The 20905-nt window shown below is 44.9% G+C and overlaps 2 protein-coding genes across 2 annotated transcripts in view; one reads left to right on the top strand and one right to left on the bottom strand.

Annotated features, from left to right (window-relative positions):
* CUNH10orf67 (chromosome unknown C10orf67 homolog) overlaps positions 1 to 12338 on the top strand; it is a 111077-nt gene extending 98739 nt beyond the window's left edge. The window contains exons 20-23 of the mRNA XM_069086120.1: positions 6017 to 6102; positions 8531 to 8665; positions 11405 to 11458; positions 11748 to 12338. Of these exons, the coding sequence (XP_068942221.1) occupies positions 6017 to 6102; positions 8531 to 8665; positions 11405 to 11458; positions 11748 to 12338 (866 nt within the window). The remainder of the gene's footprint in view (positions 1 to 6016; positions 6103 to 8530; positions 8666 to 11404; positions 11459 to 11747) is intronic.
* Positions 12339 to 19090: 6752 nt separating this feature from the next.
* On the bottom strand, positions 19091 to 20684 carry PTF1A (pancreas associated transcription factor 1a). The gene is made up of 2 exons (XM_069086099.1): positions 19877 to 20684; positions 19091 to 19293 (listed from the first exon to the last, which is right to left on the bottom strand). The coding sequence occupies exons 1-2, from the start codon at positions 20682 to 20684 to the stop codon at positions 19091 to 19093; spliced, it is 1011 nt and encodes a 336-aa protein (XP_068942200.1).
* Between the last annotated feature and the right edge of the window lie 221 nt (positions 20685 to 20905).

The following is a 20905-nucleotide window of genomic DNA, read 5'->3' as shown; positions in this document are numbered from 1 at the left end:
CCCTTCAGTTTGCCTCTAGCCACTGAAACTGCTCTCCCAAAGGTCATGATCGACCACCTCATTGTCAAAACCAATGGGCTTTTTTCTGTTTTTCTTTTCTTTTTTCAATCTCCGACATCGGTCTGCAGCATTTGAGCCTGTCAACCATTTAGTTGTCCCGATCTGTACATTGCCACTGGACCCAAATGGCTCCAGAGGAGAGAGTGGGGCTGGTGACTGCACCGCCCTCTTGTACTTACATGTCATGGCATCACCTCCCTGATATCATGATTCCTCTTCATCCTTCTCTCTTTGAAGTATAGGTATACTTCATGACATTGTCCACATACCCTTTCTCTTCTTCACAAAACTAAGTCACTCACCATTTCCTTCTATACATTATACTCTACCATCTCTGTGAATTTATGTATATTGTCCTCCTTGCCTAGAATGAAATACTTCAACTGTTGAAATCTTTTCTGTCTTTTAAGGACCAGTCAAGTACCTTGAATTTCCCCTTTCCCCGTACTCCTCAGCTCAAAGGGATCATCTCTCCCTCCTCAAAACCCTCCCATCAGTCTGTCTAACCTCTCCTCCCCACCTACCATATTCTAAGTTGTGATATAGTTATTTCTGTACGCGGCATATCCCCTTTACTGGATTGCAAACTCCTTGTTGATGGAGACTGTCATCTCCCATCTTGTATCCCCAGTCTAGCACAGTGCCCTATACATAATAGGGACTGAATTAACATTTGTTGGAATGAAATGAAATATACAGATAATGGCTGAAGACCTGGGAGGTGGCAAGACAGCTTAGAGAAGTGGATTGAGAACAGAACCTTGGGAATGCACATATGAATGGGTCATAAGACAAAAAGAAGCAATGTAGCAGTGACTAAAGTACTTGCTTCAGAATCAAGGAAGACCTGAGTTTGAATCCCACCTCCTGCATGACCTTGGGGAAGTCACTTCTCTTCTCTAGGAGCTGGACTAGATTTTCCCTAAGGTCCCTTCCAACTCAGATTCTATGATCCTGTGAAGTCAAGGGGAGAAGGACAAAGACAATAAAGTAATATAGTATTTTCCAGATCAGAAATCCAGGATTGAGTATCATAGGCCACAGCTATGGAGATCCTTATCTTACCTCATCTTTATATACTTTCCAATGGAAGGGTGACCACTGCTGCTCTCATGATTGTATCTAAAACATTTATTCAGTGCCTGTCATAAGGATATAATCACTTTAAGAAATTTCGTGTTTTGCAAGGTAAAAAAAATTTGTACCACTTAGTATTTTATTTCTGACAGTGTCACTAAGAGAAGTTTTGTGGGAGAGAACAGTGCTGGGCCACAACACATCCATGAAAGATGAGGAACACCTCCTTAACATAATATCCCCATGGACTCATTAATCAACAGTCTTTTCTATTCATACCCTATGCTCCCTTGAAGACTCATCTAAAACAAAGTGTCTTCAGAGCATGTGTTAAAATGGATGGAAAATGGAAAAGCACTTATTATTTTTGATATGGCAAACACTATAATAAATACTGGGGATACAAAAACAAGAGTGAGACAGCATCTGCCTTCAGACAGCTTACCTTCACATGGTGGATGAAAGAACACAGAAAGGGCAGCGGTGGTTAGGGAAGGATATTCAAGTCTGGGAAACCTCCAAGATGATGAGAGGGAAAGTGGAGAAAGGAACAAGCATTTTAAATGCCAGGCAAGTGCTTTACAAATATTATCTCACATGACCCTCACAACAACCCCTTGAGGTAGGAGTTCAATTTTCTCAACTATGGCAGAGAGAGGGGTTGAATGACTTGCCCAGCATCACGCAGCTAGTACATGTCTCTGAGGCTGGCTCTGAATTAGGTCTTACTGACTCTGGAGCCTGCACTTTAAGTTACGCTAATTCTAATGTAACTGGCTCAACGGAGGGCAATCCATTGACATTTCCTTTCCAGAGGCAATGGTAGCACTGATTTGATTTTAATTCTCAGATTAGAGCTGAAACCGCTGAGATAACTGTGGTGATCTGCCAGCTTTTCACATCAAGTGAAGCAGATAATAGGGAGTCTTTGCCAGTATCATAGAAGGCACAATATCAAAAGAGGGACTTCTACCTACAGTAAAGTTCTACAGATACTCCTATGCACTGATGACATTGCATTAATGCAAATGAGCCAGGGACTGCTACAGAATTTTTTCAACGACATCCACAGCAACTAAAGACACAGCTTCAACTATCAGTCTAGAACAAAGGCAAGACGGTCTCAGATCAATATGTAAAAAAAAAAAAGAAAAACAAATTTCTTAAAAGAATCTCATTACCCACATTTTTATATACAAATTAAAACTATGACTACAACTTTACTAAATTTTCCATTTCTGCAAGTATGAAATTATATGAAATCCAAGTTATCCATAAAAAATAGATAGCACAGAGAATGGCAGTAAATGGTAAACTGAGAATTTAAACTGATAACCCTTGATTGCTTCTTACCTTCATAACCCTCCTTACTGCACTCAGCAGCTTAAAAAACAATAGTTTCTTTATTTTTGTACCCATATAAGTTTATACACAAATAAGAACAAATATAAATCTCTTTCAAAAGTATGTCCTGATATCTTTCAAAGTTGCATTTATTTTTCTGTCCCATTAGTAAGTATATGTCCTAGAATCTTGCAGCCCATTACATGAGTAGAGAGTCACCTTCTTTCAGGAAAGGCACAATCTACAATCCATCTGCTAAAATTTAGTAACTTCTTATATTTTACAAAAAAAGTCTGGTTTAGGTCCAAAAATGTATCAGAAGCTATTTAGTAACTTTCTCACTAATGATCTTTCTTTTGGTCCAAAAAAGTGCATTAATTTTAGAAGAGTCTGAAGAAAGTTCTTTTTCAGATAAAATTAGGCACAGAGTATTTCTTTAAACTACAAGAGAAATTCACAGAGTAATGGTGAACAGATGAGCTTTCCAAAGGATATCCAGTCCTTTATTAAGCACATGCTAAGTGTGGTCAACTGTGACCAATTTGGTTTATTACTCTCCACAAGAGTTTGAACTGAGATTACCCAGTTAATTTAATTGAGAAATGTTGGATGAACTTGAACTGTTTCTTAGACACGAAGAACGAGAGACATTCTTTGCTAAAATATCAAGTGTTCAATATGTTGAGTTAATCTTGGACTATTTGGCCTTGTTATTTCTTTAAATCATTTGTATATCACAAAAGGAGAAAAAAGTTTGTCTTTCAGATTCATAATTACTACTCCTCTTTACTTGGAGGTAGAGCCAAATGACAAAGGCCCTAAACAGTGTAATAATCCTTTTACTAAAACGTGAGAATTCCTACTTGGACTATAAAAATTGACCACAATTTTTACTCATGTGTCATTGGCTTTCATATGTGTCATTAGCAGACATAAGAGATTGAAGACATTTAGCTAGTGAGGAAAAACAAAACCCCAGAATAAATGAAATCACAGTAAATCTCAGTAGCTGACAAGCTAACTCCAGAGTTAAGAGATTTTTAGAACTTTTTCTTTTGATTTCACTCTTTAAAAAACAAAATGGAGAAATTTGCTTGTTTCCTTACTAAATAATCTCTAAATTCTTTCCAAATAAGCCTTGGGAATGTGAAACAGCATTGACAGCATCTCATTGAAACATCAGTGATAACTTTATCAGTAGTGTGTGACACAAGGTGGCACCAGACTGTAAAACGTGTCCTTTTCATATGTGTCTGTAAACATTTTAGAGATAACTTTTTTGTTTTTAAGAGGATAGAAACTCTTATGGGTAATTTTGCTACATTTACTTTTTTTCTAAACTGAATTTAAATTTAGTACCCTCTAAATTATTCTCAGCAACTCAGAGACAGAAAATCTTTGAATAAATTACAAAATCACCCTTAATGTTACTAGTGACTCTTTAAATGGAATTTTTCATTCAAACTTTGTCATTAAAATAGAAAGGCCTTTTGGTTGTGACCATACAAGCATACTAAATGGTATATGTTTGTGATACTGAATGAATCTGGCCCATATGCTGCACTGCAAAGCTACATGAATGAAGCATTTACCAAATCAGGCCCACCACATTAAACAGAAAAACAATCTTTATTCATGGTAACTTATCAGTTTCAATTAATCAACCTTAACAATGGAAATTCTGATGTGTTCAAGCAACTTGAAAGCAATAGGTCATCTCCAGGGCAGCCATGTTGTGTCTTTGTGCCTATGGCTTGGAACAAAGCTACATCCAATAAATATACATACATATACATACATACATGTGCATATCTATCCATACAAATGTACAGTTATGTGGATGCCCCTACCCATCCATATGAAGGCATGCTTATTCCTTATGGTTGTTTTAGGGAGGGGGGTCATAACAAATTTCATTATTTTCCTCCAAGTATTAGTTTTGGAGCTCTGTAAGTTTAAACAAAAGAAAAGACATTCCCATTGGCTGACCATCCTTTCAGTTTCTGTGCTGCTATGTGAATGGCATTGTGCAGACGGTTCCAATGGTATTGAAAAGGGGTAACCATTGGTTTGATTTGGTTACACGGTTTCGTAAAGAGCTCCCTCCCACTGCCTTAGGGTCTGTGAAAGGTCCCTGACCTGTTTAGAACTGCCAAGTGAAATGTCATGTCGCCCCTCCCAAGTGGGAGTATCTGCATTCATTTGATCAGTATAAAAAATGGTTGGGGATGGTGAGATCAGTGCTTTTGAATTGCAATTTATAGCAGTTTACAAAAATGCACATTGTTGGAAAAGAAAACATGGAAGTGTTTCTTTCCAAATTGCATTACCTGTGAAATGTCATTAGTCTTCTAAGGATAGTTACATCCTATTTTTTTAAATTATTTAAGGGAGTTATTTCAACTATAGAAAATCAGAATCTTATTACATGATGACTTAATATTCTTCTGTTGAACAAGTTATTTTAGTTTTTGTCTCAGATTTGGGAAGGATGGGGTTTCTGGGTACAGTATTGAAATGAACATGCCTATGATTGCTTCCATTTAGTGATTCCAACACCAATCTTATCAATAAGTTGCTAGAGCAGAATATTCTTTCCCCAAATTATAGAATAAACCGAACTTGTTAATTAAACATCTTGTCCCTTCATTTTCACTCATTTGCAGTTGCACATTGTGTTCTGCCATGTGTCCCATACCCCTTCATCCAAACAGTGCTTTCATTCAAATCCAAACACATAGGAGAGGTCCTAGACATTTTTTTGTGGATGGTTTTGTGAACTCCAAGTTATAGAAACACTATATGCTTCAAGCTAAGCATTATCATGAGATTAAATTTGAACTTAGGTACTTTCATTAAAAGAAATGTTACTCATATTCATAAAATGTTTAAAAGAACATATGGATTTTATGTCAAAGTAGTTGAAATGTTCACAGAGGTTAAAAGATGCTTGAGAATCCAATATTGTCTTAAGATTTTCTAGGCTTCACCCTCTCCAAAAAATCCTTAATATCACTTTTAAAACAGCTGGGAAGCTGTATCTCTCACTTTAGGAAGGGCATACAGGTTGCTGGAGTGTTAGCCAGTGGGTAGGGATGGGTCAGAATTGCTTTAAGGAAAAGGGTCGAGGCAGGGGGTGTCTTTTTTTAATGGAAGAAAAGCTGGGTTTTAGGGAATGCCATGGTGGCTTGGGCTAGAATTGATATTTGATTAGAAGAAGGAAGGGGAGGAAAGACCTCTTTTCTTTTAGGATTGGCTCCAATAGTAATCTGCTTTGAACATCCCACCAGTGAAAACCGAGCTTTTCACTTTTTTATCTTTGTTCATGTTAAGCTTAGGAATGACAGCCAAGCTCTGTGTGCTTCTCTCTCCCATTGCCCTGGCTGTAGTGACCACATTGACACCTACAGGTGCCCAAAAGCTGCAATTCTTTGTCCCCTTCTCCACGCTCCTGGATTTCACTGGGATTAGTTAGTAGCTCCATTGTTCGTGTTTAAAGCTGTAACATCAGATTCCCATGTTTGGGCCTTCCCAGCTCAGACCCCCAACGCTCCCCTCACAATCCATGAAACAGGTAAAATTCACTCCCTGCCAGGACAGAACAGGAGACAGCAGGACCCAGTATGAGGTCAGTCTATTCCCCTCATAACTGAATCCAAATAGGGAGGCTGTGGTAACCTGTCAGATCAGTACTTGCTGGAATTTGTTTTTATATCTTCCTCAATCGTGTGTCAAAGGAGAAGAGTTAAAAATGTAAAATTTTAAATCTCAATTTCAGAGGCAAAAATCGGCCCTAAATCTTGTCAAAGGCACTCCATGACACTCCATGACACTGCTCCCCTACCCCCCACCCTCCAACAGCTGCTCCAAGCCCTGGGAAGGGGACACTGTTGAAGGTCACTCACTGACCCTACTGATTTGATCACAACCACCTATAAAGTCAATTTCAAAGACTGTAGGACAGCAGGGATTCAGGGGAAGTTAGCTAAGGGGACCTAAAGTCTGGTTTTAGAAAAAAATTCCTCTGTCGATTTGGAAAAAGGCCAGTTCCCCAGGGAAGACATATTTGGTTTCTGAGAGTTGTTTTCACCAGCATGGGATCATAGGAGCTAGAGCTAAAAACCATCTTAAAGAGCATTTAGTGGGAGCCTCTCATTTGACAGAGGGGGAAATTGAGGTACATTGACCTTACATGACTTGCCCAAGGCCATACAAGTAGCAAGTTGGGAGGCTGGGAATTCCAACTGAAATCCCCTGATTCCAAATACAGTGTTTTTCCCACTAAATGGATCAAGACAGACCAAGATGGGTTGAAGGTCTGAGCTTCTATCTGCCTATATGAAGTCTGTGACCTGTACTAGAAATCCATAGTCAGTGCTCAGCTTGTTTGGGTGGGGCCCCTCTCAGTGGATGCTGGGTGTACCAAATTTCATGTCTCTTTGATCTTCTCTTCTATGACAGTGGTGATTTCGGAAGAAGATGAAGTTGAGATTGAATTCACATCATAACCAATGCCCCAATAATAACTAAGGGGCAGAAAGCAGAGTACCAGGAGAAGACAAATACAGTGACAAGTCCTTGACTCTACCTTAGTTCCAGATATCCAATTTATCAGTTTGTAAATTAACTGTTTAACCTTTCCCCCTTCCCATCCCAGATTGTGCCCGGAATGAGCTCCTATAATTGAAGAGGGAGCTCTGTCTGTGGCACCATCAGCCCTCAACGTATCCTTTCCTCAAGCCTTTTTCTGTGCCTGTTCAGGTTAAACCCTGGGCCAGACAGATACTCCAGGGGCTGCCACAACCCTCAGCTGTGTGGCTCAATCCCCCTGATCACTCTAAGACCTGGGCTGCATGCAAAGGAGCGATCTTCAATAAAGAGGTTTACCAGACTAGGATTGTCCAGTGTCCTCTCTAATCCAGAAGACAGGTCAGTATTGGTCCCCACCTCCAAGCAGACCCCGCTGAAAGCAGAAATGAAGTCTGACCAAGGATGCCACTTCCCTACACAAACCACACCGCTAGGCAGCTGCCTTTACTGAACAAGTCTCTGTTAAGGGAAGCCAAAAAAGTTCGAGGTTGTCGCTGAACTCTTCCTCAACACACTAGCGCTGGCGCAAACCTCTTTGCTTAGGAAAGGAATATTCTGATTTTAAATGTCCCATCACCCCGAAATTAGCTCCCTGCTGGGAAGTTGGAGACTCCATCGTTTGTTTTTCTTGAAAACCAGAATTAAAGCGTGGGTTATTTATCCCATTTGAAGAATGAAGGGCCACTCTTTCTTCCTTTACATCCCTTCATGCGTAATGTTCAGCTCCCACTTTCACCCTAACCAAAAGTTCCAAGACTATAGCGTCAGTAATCCCCTTTTAAGAAGTCCCCTCTGCTGATATATCACTAGATCCTTATTAAACCTCAGGAAATATATTTCTGACAGCAGTCACTTATAGCTGAAATCCTCTGGGGCAAACAGAAAACTCTGGGGACAGACAACTCTGTGCGTAAAAGGAAGCAAAAGGTTTAGCTGGAAAAGAGCCTCGCTATTTTCAATCCGAGTACATGGGGTGGCACAGTGCAGCCCAGCATTATTCGAGCTTCATCTACTATGCACTATATACCACCGTCTCCAAAGGATTGTTGCCCTAGAAACTTGTTTTAAATCTCCTGCTATATATCAACACCTTGTTTTAGCAGTCTTTGGCTGAATTACAGTTACACAGTTTGGCGCTTCTTTCAAATTTCCTCCCATCAGTTTGGCCAAAGAAAGGAATTTTTCTCCTTTAGAAATGAATCGGCTTAATTAGTAAGTAGATTAATGGCAATTGCTGGTGAGTTGGTTTCCAGCAGAGTTTCACCAGAGAGGGTTAATCGGAGTCAGGTCTGGAATCTTTCCCAGAACTGGCTGCCAGCCATTTCCACCAACCAATCAACCCTACAAGAAACGGAACGAGTGAAACAGAGTTTATATTCTCACTGCCATTATGCCTGCCCTAAATTCCTAGGAAGCAGGCTAGCAGTTGGGGGTGCAACGTGTTGTTTCTTCATTCCAGAGTGGCAACAGAAGACTTAAAGGTTTCATCTTCGAAATTTATTTAGAAACCAAAAGAGAATTTCCAAGCAACATGGAACATGTCCTCAAGGAAAAGCCCAGACGTTGTGGAAAGTCCTGGGAGCCCTTTGACAATGTCAGATCTAGAGAACTTACCCAAACCTCCCCAAACTAATTCCTCTACCAACAAGAAGTCTTTCAAAAGCTTTCCTGAGTATTTTGCAATCGTTTCCACTTACTTTTTTTCCATAGTGATAAAAATGCTTTCATAGTTTAACCCGCAGCTGCATTAGTCTTGCAAAAAAAAAAAAATCCCTGCTGAGAAATGCATATAATAGGAAAAACAGATCGGCTGGACAGCAGTGTAATTAATGCCAGAAAGGGCTGAGGCCGGTTTCATAGTTTGTCTTTTGAGGATATCAAGACGAGACCTGGTGAAAAATGACGCATGCTTTAGCATTTCAGAAAGCTGGCAACTGGCAGAGCCTTTACTTTTTTTTTTTCTTTGACTTCATGCCGCTGAACAAAGAGGTCGGCAGAACTAGCTAGGTTGTAATGAGTTCTATGTCCCTAGCACATTAAGTGCATCATGGAAACATATTGTATCGAAATAGTTTGGAGGAGAATACTGGGGATGAAAGAGAATGGGTGCTTTGATCAGCTCCCTGGGGTCCTGAGTGCGCACAGACCGACTTGCAAGGAGTTATTCAGCTCTAGCGAGACACACTTACAACACCATTCAAAGAAATTTGCATATCTGTAATTTATCACATTGGTCCTGAACATTTTTGCAAGGTAAATAAAAGTTGGCTGAATAAAAAATATCAATCATCACAGATATAGAGGAAACTGTGAAGCCGGATTTTTCTTAAAAAAAAAAAAAGTCCACAAAATTCTAAGCTTTACCGCTGGTTTTATTTTAAACTATCCCTGAAAGGAATAGGTCTGGGGAAGCTACCAGAGTGGCCTCAGCCCACTTCCAATATTACTGTTCTGAAGCTAAGGGATTAAATTTTGAGGTTTTTCTCAAACGCTGAAACCACAGACATTGGTGTCTATAAGCAGGACGCACGGTGCAATTGAATTCATACAGACTTTAGAGAAGAGGAAAGATGATTTAAATCTTTCCTTGCGGTCTGCAAACGTTAAGATTAAATCTCTCCCCATCCTCTAGTTCATTTCACTTGTGCTTGTTAAAGTGCCAAACTTGTTTGCAAAACTTAGCAGCTCTGGAGGATTAAATGTCCAGAGAACTGGTCAATAGGGAAATTTCCTTTCTAATTCTCCTGGAAGAACAACAGAAGAGTTAACAGGCAGGCATTGTTTGGCTTTTTTTTTTTTTTTTTTAACAACTCCAGTTAACAGCAAACAAGACTCTTCAACTTGACCTTGGAAAAGGACTATGTGCCTGCAGATAATCTATCAACCGACCCTGGATGACAATGATGTATTTCAAAGTATTGTCAGATGAAAAGATTGATAAATATGCTGCTGCAAAGAGTGAAAACTTTGAAAACAGGCAACAGGCAAATGGCGTAGAGTGTGCCTCTTCCGCCTCCTCCTCCTCCTCCCTGGTCCTCTGAGAGTGAGCCTGCCTGGTAGAAGAGGGGCCAGTAAATCAGCCCCGTAATATTTCTTTAGGGGCACGGAAAAGCTGTGAACAGTACTTCTCATATTAAACGCAATATTTCTTTGCTTTCGTGGGGAACAAAAGTCATAGCAAGACGTCTTTATGGCTAATTCAGTCAAAGGCACATCTCTGGTTCCCCTGCAGAAAGGTCAGTGTCGTTGTGTTTGGTCCACCGAGGGGGTGTTTTCACACTGAAAACTAAGCCAGCTGTCCCTGTCATACTCGCACCATTGGGGAGCGCGCACTGTGCATGGCTATTAGCCGCATTCTACACCTGCAAAATATACCGATTTCCAAGACTTTTCAAGCTCCCCCCACTCTTCTTATTCCACACACCGCCCCCCCCCTCCCGCTTTCTAAACTTTGACAACACAATTCAAGCCCAGGATGAAAGCCCTGGAGGCAAGAACGTCGGGAAGGGGGAGGCTTGACAAGCGTCTCGTGGGTGTCTATTGAACTGCTATCAAAGAGACTTCAAGTATGTTTTTTTTTTTTTTTTAAGTATGAGAAACTTGCAAGTAATTGCGTCGAGGCGTCACACATTTGCTGCTGGCTCAAGTGCTATTTGCTGAACCCTAATATTTAATTATGCGCGCAGGCACTAGGCTTGGGGCTGTAGCCAAACGTCCTTCATTTATAAGTGGCTCATTTTGGGTTTTTGTTTTTAGCTTTATTTGCATTTAATATGCCAACGATCAAGGCCCGGCGAGCACTTCTTCATCTTTTCATTGAATATATACATATATTTAAAACAACCAAACACACACATCCACCAGCACCCAGTTGATGTACTTTCATCATCCTGCCCCAATTTGAATGTCTTCAAGGGGAAAAAAATCATCCGGGTGTCATAATTAGAAGTCTAAAATTATAGAATATGAGAAGCAGTGGAACCTCAAACCATTTAGGACAACCATTTGCCTGAGAAGGAACCCCGGTATAACTTTCCCCAAGAGTTCTCGTCACTACTTGAAGACCTCCGGTGACAGGGAACTCACTACCTATCCAACCAGCCCATTCCACCTTTGGGCAGCTCTAATTATTAAGAAGTTTTAAATGACAGATGCTTCAGAAATCAATTCTGAGTTTGATTGGAGATTTGGGGTGCAGCCCAAATAAGATGCTAAATGCGATACCATAGAAAATGGGGGAGAAAGTTTCCAAAAATTGGGGGGGGGTTACTTTCAGGAACGTGCACCTTAAAAGTAAAACTGCTCACACACCACTCCTTTGCTCGGGAACCAGGCCAACGGGGAAGAGACCAGCTTCCTCCAGCAGCTTTTGCATATGGACGCGAAGGTGGGAGGGAGTGGGGGTGGAGAAGGTATAGAATTTTCCTTCTGCTCACCTAAAAAGACGTAAAGAACCCCTTATGTGTTTCTACCTCTGATCCTTCAGCGATCCTTCACCCCAAACTTCTAGGAGCTTACTGATCAAGCTCCTGAATGGAGGAAGTGACTGGACTCTCGAACCCCAAGTGAGTTCCCAGAAAAAAAAGGCAAGAATCCGTAGAGGCTAAGTCTCCTAAGTGAATTTGGGGAGGGGGCTTTGGAAAGCCCTAGTTCAGACTCATAATACGAATATCCAGCCGGGGGTGGGGAGCCAGGGGGGGCTGTGCAGAAGGGAAGTCGGCCTCAAGCCTAGCAAAACCTCCCGGGCTCTCCAAGTGATTTCAGAGCAACAAGTGGCCTGGAACAGGTGCATGCGCCTGGGGAGTTGGGGCGCCCAGCTGCTAGCAGGGCCAGAGAGCCCGAGGTCTCTCCCTGGGCAAGGTCAGACACCCCTAGAGGGCAAAAAAGGTGCCGAGATCAGCGGGAAGCTTGCGGCTCCCCACGCCACCACAGATAATTTAGGCGTCCAAAGCCCAGGAGAGCAAACAGCTCTATGCTGGCTGAAGAGAGTAACTAGCCCGGGGGTTCCCCTCAGTCTTGCGGAGGAGGCCTCCCCAGGACTTCCAGTGGAGCCTGGGGGGGTCGTGCCCCAGCGCCTCCTGCTGGTAGGCCCAAGTGCCCAACCCTGGAGCTCCACTGGGTCCCTCACTCCCCAGCCCGGAGGCTGCTTCCCGGGGCCCCTCTTGGAGACCTCCATGCGCAAAGACAGCAGAGCTGCGGACAGTTCTGTCTGCAGCCCGCTTTTCCCCGGCTCCGGGGAACCCCAGTGGAGTCCAGGCTGGTACTAAGGCGGGAACAGAGACTGGCCTGGACCCAGGGGTCGCCACCCCCAACTCTTCCCTGGGTTCCCCCACGCCCTACGGCCGAGGAGCAGCGGGCGGGGCGCATGCGCGCCTCAGGTCCGGGTCCCTCCCCAGCTAGCCGACTTAGAGGAAAGTTTGGCGAAGTTTGCAGGGGCTGCGGAGGGCCTCCGGGCAGCCCGGACCTCCCGGAAGGGGAGGCTCGGAGCCCCCCGGGCTCCCAGGGCTCGGCTCGGGAGGGGCCCCGAGGCCCGAGAGGCGCCAGAAGGTAGGGCGAGGGAGGCCTTTTGTGTGTGCCACAGGAGAGGCTCTTGCGCACAAACGCGGAGGCGCGCGCCGCCGCCGCCTCCCGGGCTGCACCTCGGCCACTGAGGCGTTTCATTACCGCCGGAGCCCTTCCCCCGCCGCCCCCCCTGCACCCGCTTTTGTTCGCCCTGAAAGTAATGCTGTGAATTCAAAGAAATGACAATATTTTCTATCGGCTTGAAAGTCCAAGAGAAGAGCCCTTGAGCTTGGCAAAAATCAGGCAAATCATTCATCATGCCACCCCGCACCTGTGGTCTTGGCATTGAAAACCCTCCAGACCTATTTCTATTAAACTTAATTATTCCCCCAAAGCACACAATGGTTGAAATGGAGCAGGTTGGAGTCTGTTTATTGGTGGTAAATGTTTTTCTGAAGATCTTCTGAATCTCATTGTTAGCTCGTTGTTTGAGGCTGCCCTCTTTCTTTCAGGCTAGAGTAGCCTTGGACTTTTCAATTTTCAATCGTAACATCTGCTTAATCGTACGGATCAAAATATGGAGACACAAAACATATGTAATGGTTGATTTGTTAAATCCTGGTAATGAGTTATTAACAAGGGAAAACAATAGGCCAGGATGGTGAGAGCCTTATGGTAACAGAGTCACTTTATGTAACGCCTGACGTTCCCCTTCTTGATAAATGGAACGAAGGTCTGAACGCCAGGTGATAGCAAGAAAATCAATGTCTTTAGGGGCCAGCACTGAGACTTTTTTTCTTCTATGTGAAAAATTAGGAGACATAAAATTTAATTGGCTGATCAGGGGGGGAGGGGGAAACAGTGGTCTTAAGTTTAATTGCCAGTAGGCTTAGCAAGGGAGACAAAACAAGATTTGGGCCTGTTTGTTTGCTTGCGTCCCAGCTTCAAGTCCAAGTGTATCATTGAAAATGTGTTTTATTATAACACATGTCATGCTTTACAGTTCCCATATTGTGTAAAGACAATGGTTAATGGTACATTAAAGACAAGCAAACCATGCCAACACGTCTTGGAGACATTGTAAGGGCCTCTCTCTTTGCTTGTTTTAGGCAGCTGCAGTCCAGGACCTAGAAACACAAAAAAAGAAGTTTGAAATACCAGGTGCCTCCTAGAGAACCGCGACAGGGATTGATATGTTATAGCCCAGGACATGAACCTAGCAATAAAGATATCATTCCGATTGTTTGCCGCTTCCACGGCGTGTCAAGCAAAGAGGCGCCTGAGCAGTCTCTTTTCTGGCAGCCCAGCTCTCCCTCCCTGGGTTTCCCTATCTCCCTCAGCCAAATCCGAACACCTGTTGGCCAGGCCTCACATCCCATCGTGGGAATCGTTTCCTACCAGTGATTCCAGATCTCTAAAATGCAATTTGTTGTGGAATTATTTAGGACCATTCCCACAGGCTGCAGAATGCTTTGGAAAGGCAGAGGGAGGGAGGGAGAGGGTAAGGGAGGGAGAAAGCTTTACCCACGAGGGTTTACCAGGGAGCACTCAACTGGTGTTTGTTCAACCTCGCAGCTGGTACTCGGTGCCACCGCAAAGACACATTAATGGAAATGGGATGAGTTCACGGATTTAAGAGGTTTCACACCCTCTCCATGAAGGGGCATTAATCCTAATATTGGCAGATTAGCAGCCCTGGGAATCACACGGAGACGGATTCACAGTGGCCTGGACGAGGCCAGCTCTTTATGCGCACTGCTCTGGGGCCTGGTCGGCTTGCTCTCTTTCTCCTCTACCCCCTTCTGCCTCGTAGAACGCAGAGATTCGGGCTTTCAGCCTTTTACGGGGCCTTTTTCATAACCCACATTGTCTCCTCGGTGGAAAGCGAGGGACTTCACAAACGAAGCTGGGTTGCAGTGGTCACTTGCTTTGTACATAGCAGTATCTCATCTCCTCCACCCCCTCCACACTTCACCTCTCTTTGCCCACCCCAACCTCGGTGGAAAAACTTTGTGATGGAAAAAAAAGGCAGCAGCAGGAGGAGGAGGAGGAGGGGCGGGAGTGGAGCAGGGAGAAGAGGCGACACTTTCCAAGCCTCTTTTTGAAAACGGAAAGCAACCTCTGCGATGTCTTTTTCTGTCTTGATAGAAATAAGACACCAAACCTCTGTGTTTCTGCCCGTCAAAGGGGGAGGGCTTGCGGGGGGGAGGGGGGCGAGAGACTGGTGAGCAGCGAGGGAAGGAAGGGTAGGAGGGGCAGTCTGGGTCCCCTCTGCCCGGTCACTCCCATTCTGACATAGAGACGGAGACAGACACCGGAACCCAGTAGGCTGGGGCAGGGGAGGCGGGGGGCAGCGGGTATGACCTACATGTGGGGGCGAGGGGGGGGAGAGGGTAAAGAAAGGGAAGAGAAATAGACTTCTGATTCCCATTCCTGTTTTTATGATTCATCCTTAAACTGTTGCCCCCTCCTCATTCCTTCTACGCCTTCATCACAGTACAAGTCAATTCCTAGTTGGATATAGGCTCTTTGGGAAAAGATCTCGCCAACTTTCCAGTAGAGAGATCATAAAATGCACCTTATACAGGATTTGCTGCTTCTTTATTATGCTAAATGGTCTCGGGCACTAAAGGCAGACTTTAGAATCTGCCTGTCCCGTGGCACTTGGCGGTGGTGCGGCGCTCAGAGCCTCAATGGGCACCATGGGTGTTCTGGGGTTGGAAGGTTTGGGTCAGTAAGACACAGGCTTTCCAGAAGTCGAATTTGGAAAACTGCTTTTATAATCACTTATCCAAAAAAGGGGAGGGAGGAGAATTGGAAGGAAAAGAAGCAGGCGATTTAGAAAGAAGGTTGAATACCTGTCACTCATTCTGCCCACACGCTGGTCCTTACAGTGCCAAGCAATATTTACTGACCAGTAAAGCCTTCCAGCCGGAGCAAATCTCCCAGCCAGACTGTGCAAGTAGAAGGGAGAGCCCCGGGAATCAGTTACACCAGGGCAGCCCCAAAGAGCGAGAGAGACCCTGAAATGATACTTTCGTTCTGCTTTTCCTGCAGCATTTTTTTTTAGGGACCGAGGCACTAGAATGAATGGATTATGAGTAAATAAAAAGAAACTGTCAGTCTCTTTGAAGGTTGTGTTTAAAGGGACTTGCCAAGTCAGGACAGGAGAGTGACAAGATAGAGACCCTGGTGTTTTACATTCGAAGCCCGGCTCTTCCGCTTGATCTGCACCATACTAAAGGATGTGTTGAAGCATTGAATCACCTCCCCCCCCCAAAAAAAAGAGGGGGAGCCAAAAGAAAAGGTGCCACCTCACAATGATTGTAGTGTTTTGACTTCGTAGTGCCGAATTGCTACAGCCAATTGAAATAAAGGTCTACACACCCAGAGAAAACGGGGCAACACTTCCATAACTTATAATTAAGTTGGAGTCCGGATAACATTTGACTTTCTAATGAGTGTAATGAGATTACATGCCTGATAGAAGCATTTGTGCAAAAGCGACTTTCTGTGTTTAATGAGGGCCTAATACTCAGGATAAAATCGAATTATTTTCTCTCTTCTCATTTTCCTTATTCTCTTTTCTCTCCTCTTCCTTCTCCTTCTCTTTACCTCTCTCTTCTTTCCCTTCCTTTCCCTCCCTCCCTCTCTATCTGTGTCTCAGTCTCTGTCTCTATGTTCTCTCTATCTCTCTGTCGGTTTCTTGTATCTTCCTGTTTTTGTCTGTCTTGTATCTCACTTAGTTTCTGTATTTTTTTTTGTCTGTCTGCTTCTATCTCTGTTTCTGCCAGTTTCTGTCTGTCTGTCTGTCTCTGTCTCTCTCCTCCCTACTAAAATTAAATCTTAATTGTAAAATTTTCCCAGTCTTTCAGAAAAGGCAAAAATACTCTGAGAATGGAAAAGATTCGTGGGATATGTGATGAGGAAAAATTTAAGGATGGAGGAGGGTTTAGGATTGTGTATATATATATATATATATATATATATATATATATATATATGCATCTGGGTAGCCTTCTCAGCATGGGGATTGCTAGAGGGGATTTCCCCTTTAATTACTGTTGGATGAGGTCCATAGCATCCACGGGAGCACAGGGGAACACTAAATGTGTCTGTAAGTAGGTTAAAGCGATTAGCATCCTGGCGACATATTGCTTCCGATCTGTCAGTTCTAGAAGAAAGTGAGTATTTGGGGGGGGGAATTATGAATTATACCTTGACTGGCCAGGCATCACTTTGCCTCTGCTCATCAGGTCAGCTCAGAAACATTAGAGCCCACGGCCTGGAGCCTTGGGTACCACGGGAAAATCAGCACCTGCGGTACTGGCCAGCAGCAGTAGCAGTAACAGTAGCAACATGCAATTCCAGGTCCACCACATGCTCCCCCCTTCTCCTTCTGCCGACCACTCCCCTCTACCCTCCCTACCCTTATCCCCAAGGGTAGATCAGGCTAACCATTCTACTTCATCTACTCAATCTCTAACTAACTTTTCCCCCTTTTGCATTTATCCAGTACCTGCAGTCTCTGGGACTAGGACCTATGACCCTGAACCCTAACCATCTTTAGAAGCAGATTGGAAATTGGCAGGACTATGGAGAGAGCTACTGTATCAGTCACTCAAACCAGAACTGAGGGAGGCGGGCAAGAAAGCAGGCCTTCAGGGCTGCCAATGGGCGGCAGCTTCCTCTTGACCTCAATTCCAACCATAAATCCTCCCCTCTTTATCCTCCCCCACCTCCAGTCTAGGTGGCAGTTTGCCAGTTTTTAACCCCCCATCATCTCCTCTTTCTCTAATGTCTAAGGCCTTTCCAATACCTCAGGTGGACCCCAAATTGCTGACCTGCAAAAAGATTCTGATGCAGTCAAGATGAACTAAGTACAAGGAGGAAACTAATTACAAAAATGGGATTTGGTTTGGTCTAATCTTCATTTCTCCCTATCTGCACCACATACACTTTTTCTTACTCCTCCTGATCCCTGATGTTCTATTTCCCAAATTGCCTTGCATTTTGCTGAGAGCTGTGGTCAGACTTGCCTCCTGTCAGTTTTTGTTCATTGCTGAGGTTTTCCTTTGTATCCTCTTGTCTTCTAAGCCAGCCTCTCCTCCAGCGCCACCCCAGTCTGTTGCAGTTCATCCCCACCTCCACCCCTCCAATTGATCTGGGCATCTGTGAATCCCTGTGCAGTTGGTCGGCTCCACTTGAATTAGCCCACAAAAACTTTGGAAATGTGTGGTGGTGCTAGGATTTGATATGTGGTATAAGCTCTCTGAAATGAACCAAAGTGACTATTGCTAAAATTTTAATAGAAAACTGAGAAAGTAAATGTCTTTTGGAAGAGATTAGTGGTGACCTGAGAAGATCTGTGGAGAGAATCCCTGTGTCAGTCATTCAGGCAGTAGATATGGGAGGGCATTACTCCTCTGGGGAACATTTCATGTCTCAGGCAGGAACATAGATTTAAAGGTGATTCAAGTGCAACCCCCTCCATTCTACAAGTATGGGTGAGAGGAGTAAAGTGACTTGCCAAGGATGCCATAGCTAATAAGTGTCTGAATTAGGATTTGAAGTCCTGTCTCCTTGATTCCAATGATAATACTTTAACCACCACAATACAGAAGGAGCTGGAGCTCACATAGATCAAGCAGCTGGCCCAAGGTCACATAGGGAGTAATAGTTGAGTTAGGATCTGAACCCAGGTTCTCTGACTCTTCCTCTAGTATTCATGCCAGTACACCAGGACACCATCTCTAGTCCTTGAATCACAGGATTTAGAGCTGGAAAGGACTTTAACTATTTAGTACAACTCCAATTAACTATTTAGTACAACTCCAACATAGTACAATCTATACCATCTTATAAAGACAATGAGGCCCAGGAGAGGTAAAGAGATTTGTCCCAACACTTTCCCTACTTATCTCACAGGATTTTTGTGAGACCATATGTGAAAACATTGTAAATAGTAAAGTGCATCATGGAAGTATGGTTAGTTTTGACTGCTCTCCCTTCCATTTCTTCCTAAAAGGATATACTAGATAGGATATAAATGCATAATACCTTTACATCATATTTTTTCTCTCCCTTTGACTTGGTTTAACTTCCCAAAGTGGATTGGTCCTTCTCTCAGAAGTTTCCTTGGTCCCCCAGACTCTCTTGACCATAAGTAAATGATGTAGATGGGGGGAGAGTGTAAATCATATTTATTAACAACACAATAAAGCATATCTGGTAATAAATTATCATTTGTTCTGGCAAGAGTTTTTCCCAGTCTTGTAGAGTTCTGCCAAAGGTGCTGCGAAGATTATACTATTGCATATTTTTTAAAATCAGGATAAATTATATAAATTATGCATTTAAAAAAGACAGTCTACTTCATTTACCGTTCTGAGTAATAAATAGATAAATAACAAACTGTTGATTGCCATTAGGAAAATGTGATTCTTAAATTAAATTTACAAGAGATATTTACACCTGCAGTGTGCACGGAGGCACAATCCGTGGGAGGCTGGTGTCCCTAGGACACAAAATCAAAGGGCGGTTCATTTTCTATGTTGTTGAGGGAGGATTTGTTGTTTAGTTTCCTGGGGTCTTCTGGAGTCCACACTTTCGCTGTTCGGATAATGTTTTGCTCTTTGAGCTGCTTTTCATCTGTCCACGAGAGAGAATGCCCTGCCAGGGGTGGAAGTCCATAATCTGGGTCGCTGGGGGACGGGGATCCTAGACAGATAAGAGGAAAAAAGAAGAGAGATTCTAAATATCAAGTCAAACACTCAGTGTTCCCTTACTGTTCATTCATATTCCACTTCTTATCCCCTCCAAAGGAGCAGGTGTCTAACGGTTCCTTAGAGACAACCCTCTCCCCAGTCTCCTTTACCCTTCCTTGGGTTTTCTCTAAATCTTCTTTTCCCTTCCCTTGTCCTGTCTATGACTAGTCTGCCCAGTAGCAAAGCCTGCAGGGGCCGCCTGGCGCACGCCCTCTTTTAGCTAAGGTCAGAGGGGAGAGTTTTTCTGGTTATTGAAAGAAGGGGAGGAGCGAGGGCGGGGGCACAAGCTGGTGAAAGCCGGCTCTCTGCGCTCTAGGGTTGCGCTTGTCTCCTGGGCGTGTGTGTCCGTCTATCTATGTCGGTGTCTGTGTCTGTCTGTCTTTGTCGGTGTCTGTGTCTGTTTCTGTGGGAGCGAGCTCGTGGGCTGACTGGTTAGTCGGTCAGGCAGGTTGTGGGTTGTCTGCTATCCTATCATCCAACCTGAGTCTTTCTCAGGTCTGGGTCCCCTCCGTCCCTGGGCTGAGGGCGACACTTACGGGTACCCCGGTGGCAGATGATAACCTTTTTGGCCTGGCTCCCGAGACCGTCCCCTCCCAGGCCGCCACCGGCTCCGGCTCTGACGTAGCCTCCACCGCCTCCTCCCCGAAGAGGCAGATCAGACTGGACCAGCTCACTCAGGAAGTTGATGTAGCCGATGGCGAGGCGCAGCGTGTCCACCTTGGAGAGCCGCTTCTCGTAGGGCAACGTAGGGATGTGCGAGCGCAGCCCCTCGAAAGCATCGTTGATGGACTGCATCCTCCGTCTCTCCCGCACGTTGGCCGCCTGCCGCAACTGCTGTAGCTCCGCCTCAGAGCGCACCCGCCGCCGCCTCCGCGCCGCAGCCGCAGCCGCTGCAGCCGCCGCAGCGGCTGCGCTGCTCAGTCCCCGCAGCCGTCCCCCGGGGGAAAGTACGGTGGCGTTCCCCGAGCATGGATAGGCGAGGCAGGGCGCGGGAGACTTGGGGCCGGGGGAGTCTGGGAAGCTACCGCCACCGGAGGGCGCCCCGGCCTCGCAGCAGAAGCCGCCTCCGTCGTCCGCCTCCTCGGGGACCCCGGGTGGCGCGCCTGGAGGGTGCTGGGCAGACTGGGGAGGAGGTAGGAGTAGCCGCGCTCCGTCCCGGTAGTAGTATTCGTGTAACTGGTGACTGAGAAAGTCCACCTCCGCTTGCTCGTCTGGCAGCAGCTCGTCGCCATCCTCCAGGGGGTCCCGGGAGGATTGGTCAGTAAAGAAGTCCTCCTCATCGAAATAGGGCGAGGGGAAGGCATCCAGCCCCCCAGGAAAGTGCTCCAGCAGCACCGCGTCCATGCTCGCCGCCTGGGGGCTTAGGTGTTGCTGTGCCGTGCCCCCTCCCCCCCCCACCCGCCTCCTTACTTTGCGTTACTTCCCCACTCGTCGCCTCCCTTCTTTCAGAGATTTGGTGAGTACGGCTTTCTCCACTCCCACCTCCCGCCCCGCCCCCGCCCTCGGAAACTGTAGCTGACGCTCAGGTTACGGGGCTGCACCCGGCGGGCGCAGCAGTGAGTTGC

This window comes from Petaurus breviceps, unplaced genomic scaffold, assembly GCF_028583685.1.
Source record: "Petaurus breviceps papuanus isolate PSGF00001 unplaced genomic scaffold, PetGlider_PUasm1.0 178, whole genome shotgun sequence".
Taxonomy (NCBI): domain Eukaryota; kingdom Metazoa; phylum Chordata; class Mammalia; order Diprotodontia; family Petauridae; genus Petaurus; species Petaurus breviceps.
This window is presented reverse-complemented; position numbering and strand designations above follow the sequence as displayed.

Excerpts from the sequence above, each read along its gene's own strand:
- PTF1A (XM_069086099.1), bottom strand. The coding sequence starts at position 20,684 with ATGGACGCGGTGCTGCTGGAGCACTTTCCTGGGGGGCTGGATGCCTTC. Across the intron at positions 19,294-19,876 it reads CATCTGCCACCGGGGTACCC|GATCCCCGTCCCCCAGCGAC; the intron begins GTAAGTGTCGCC and ends TTATCTGTCTAG.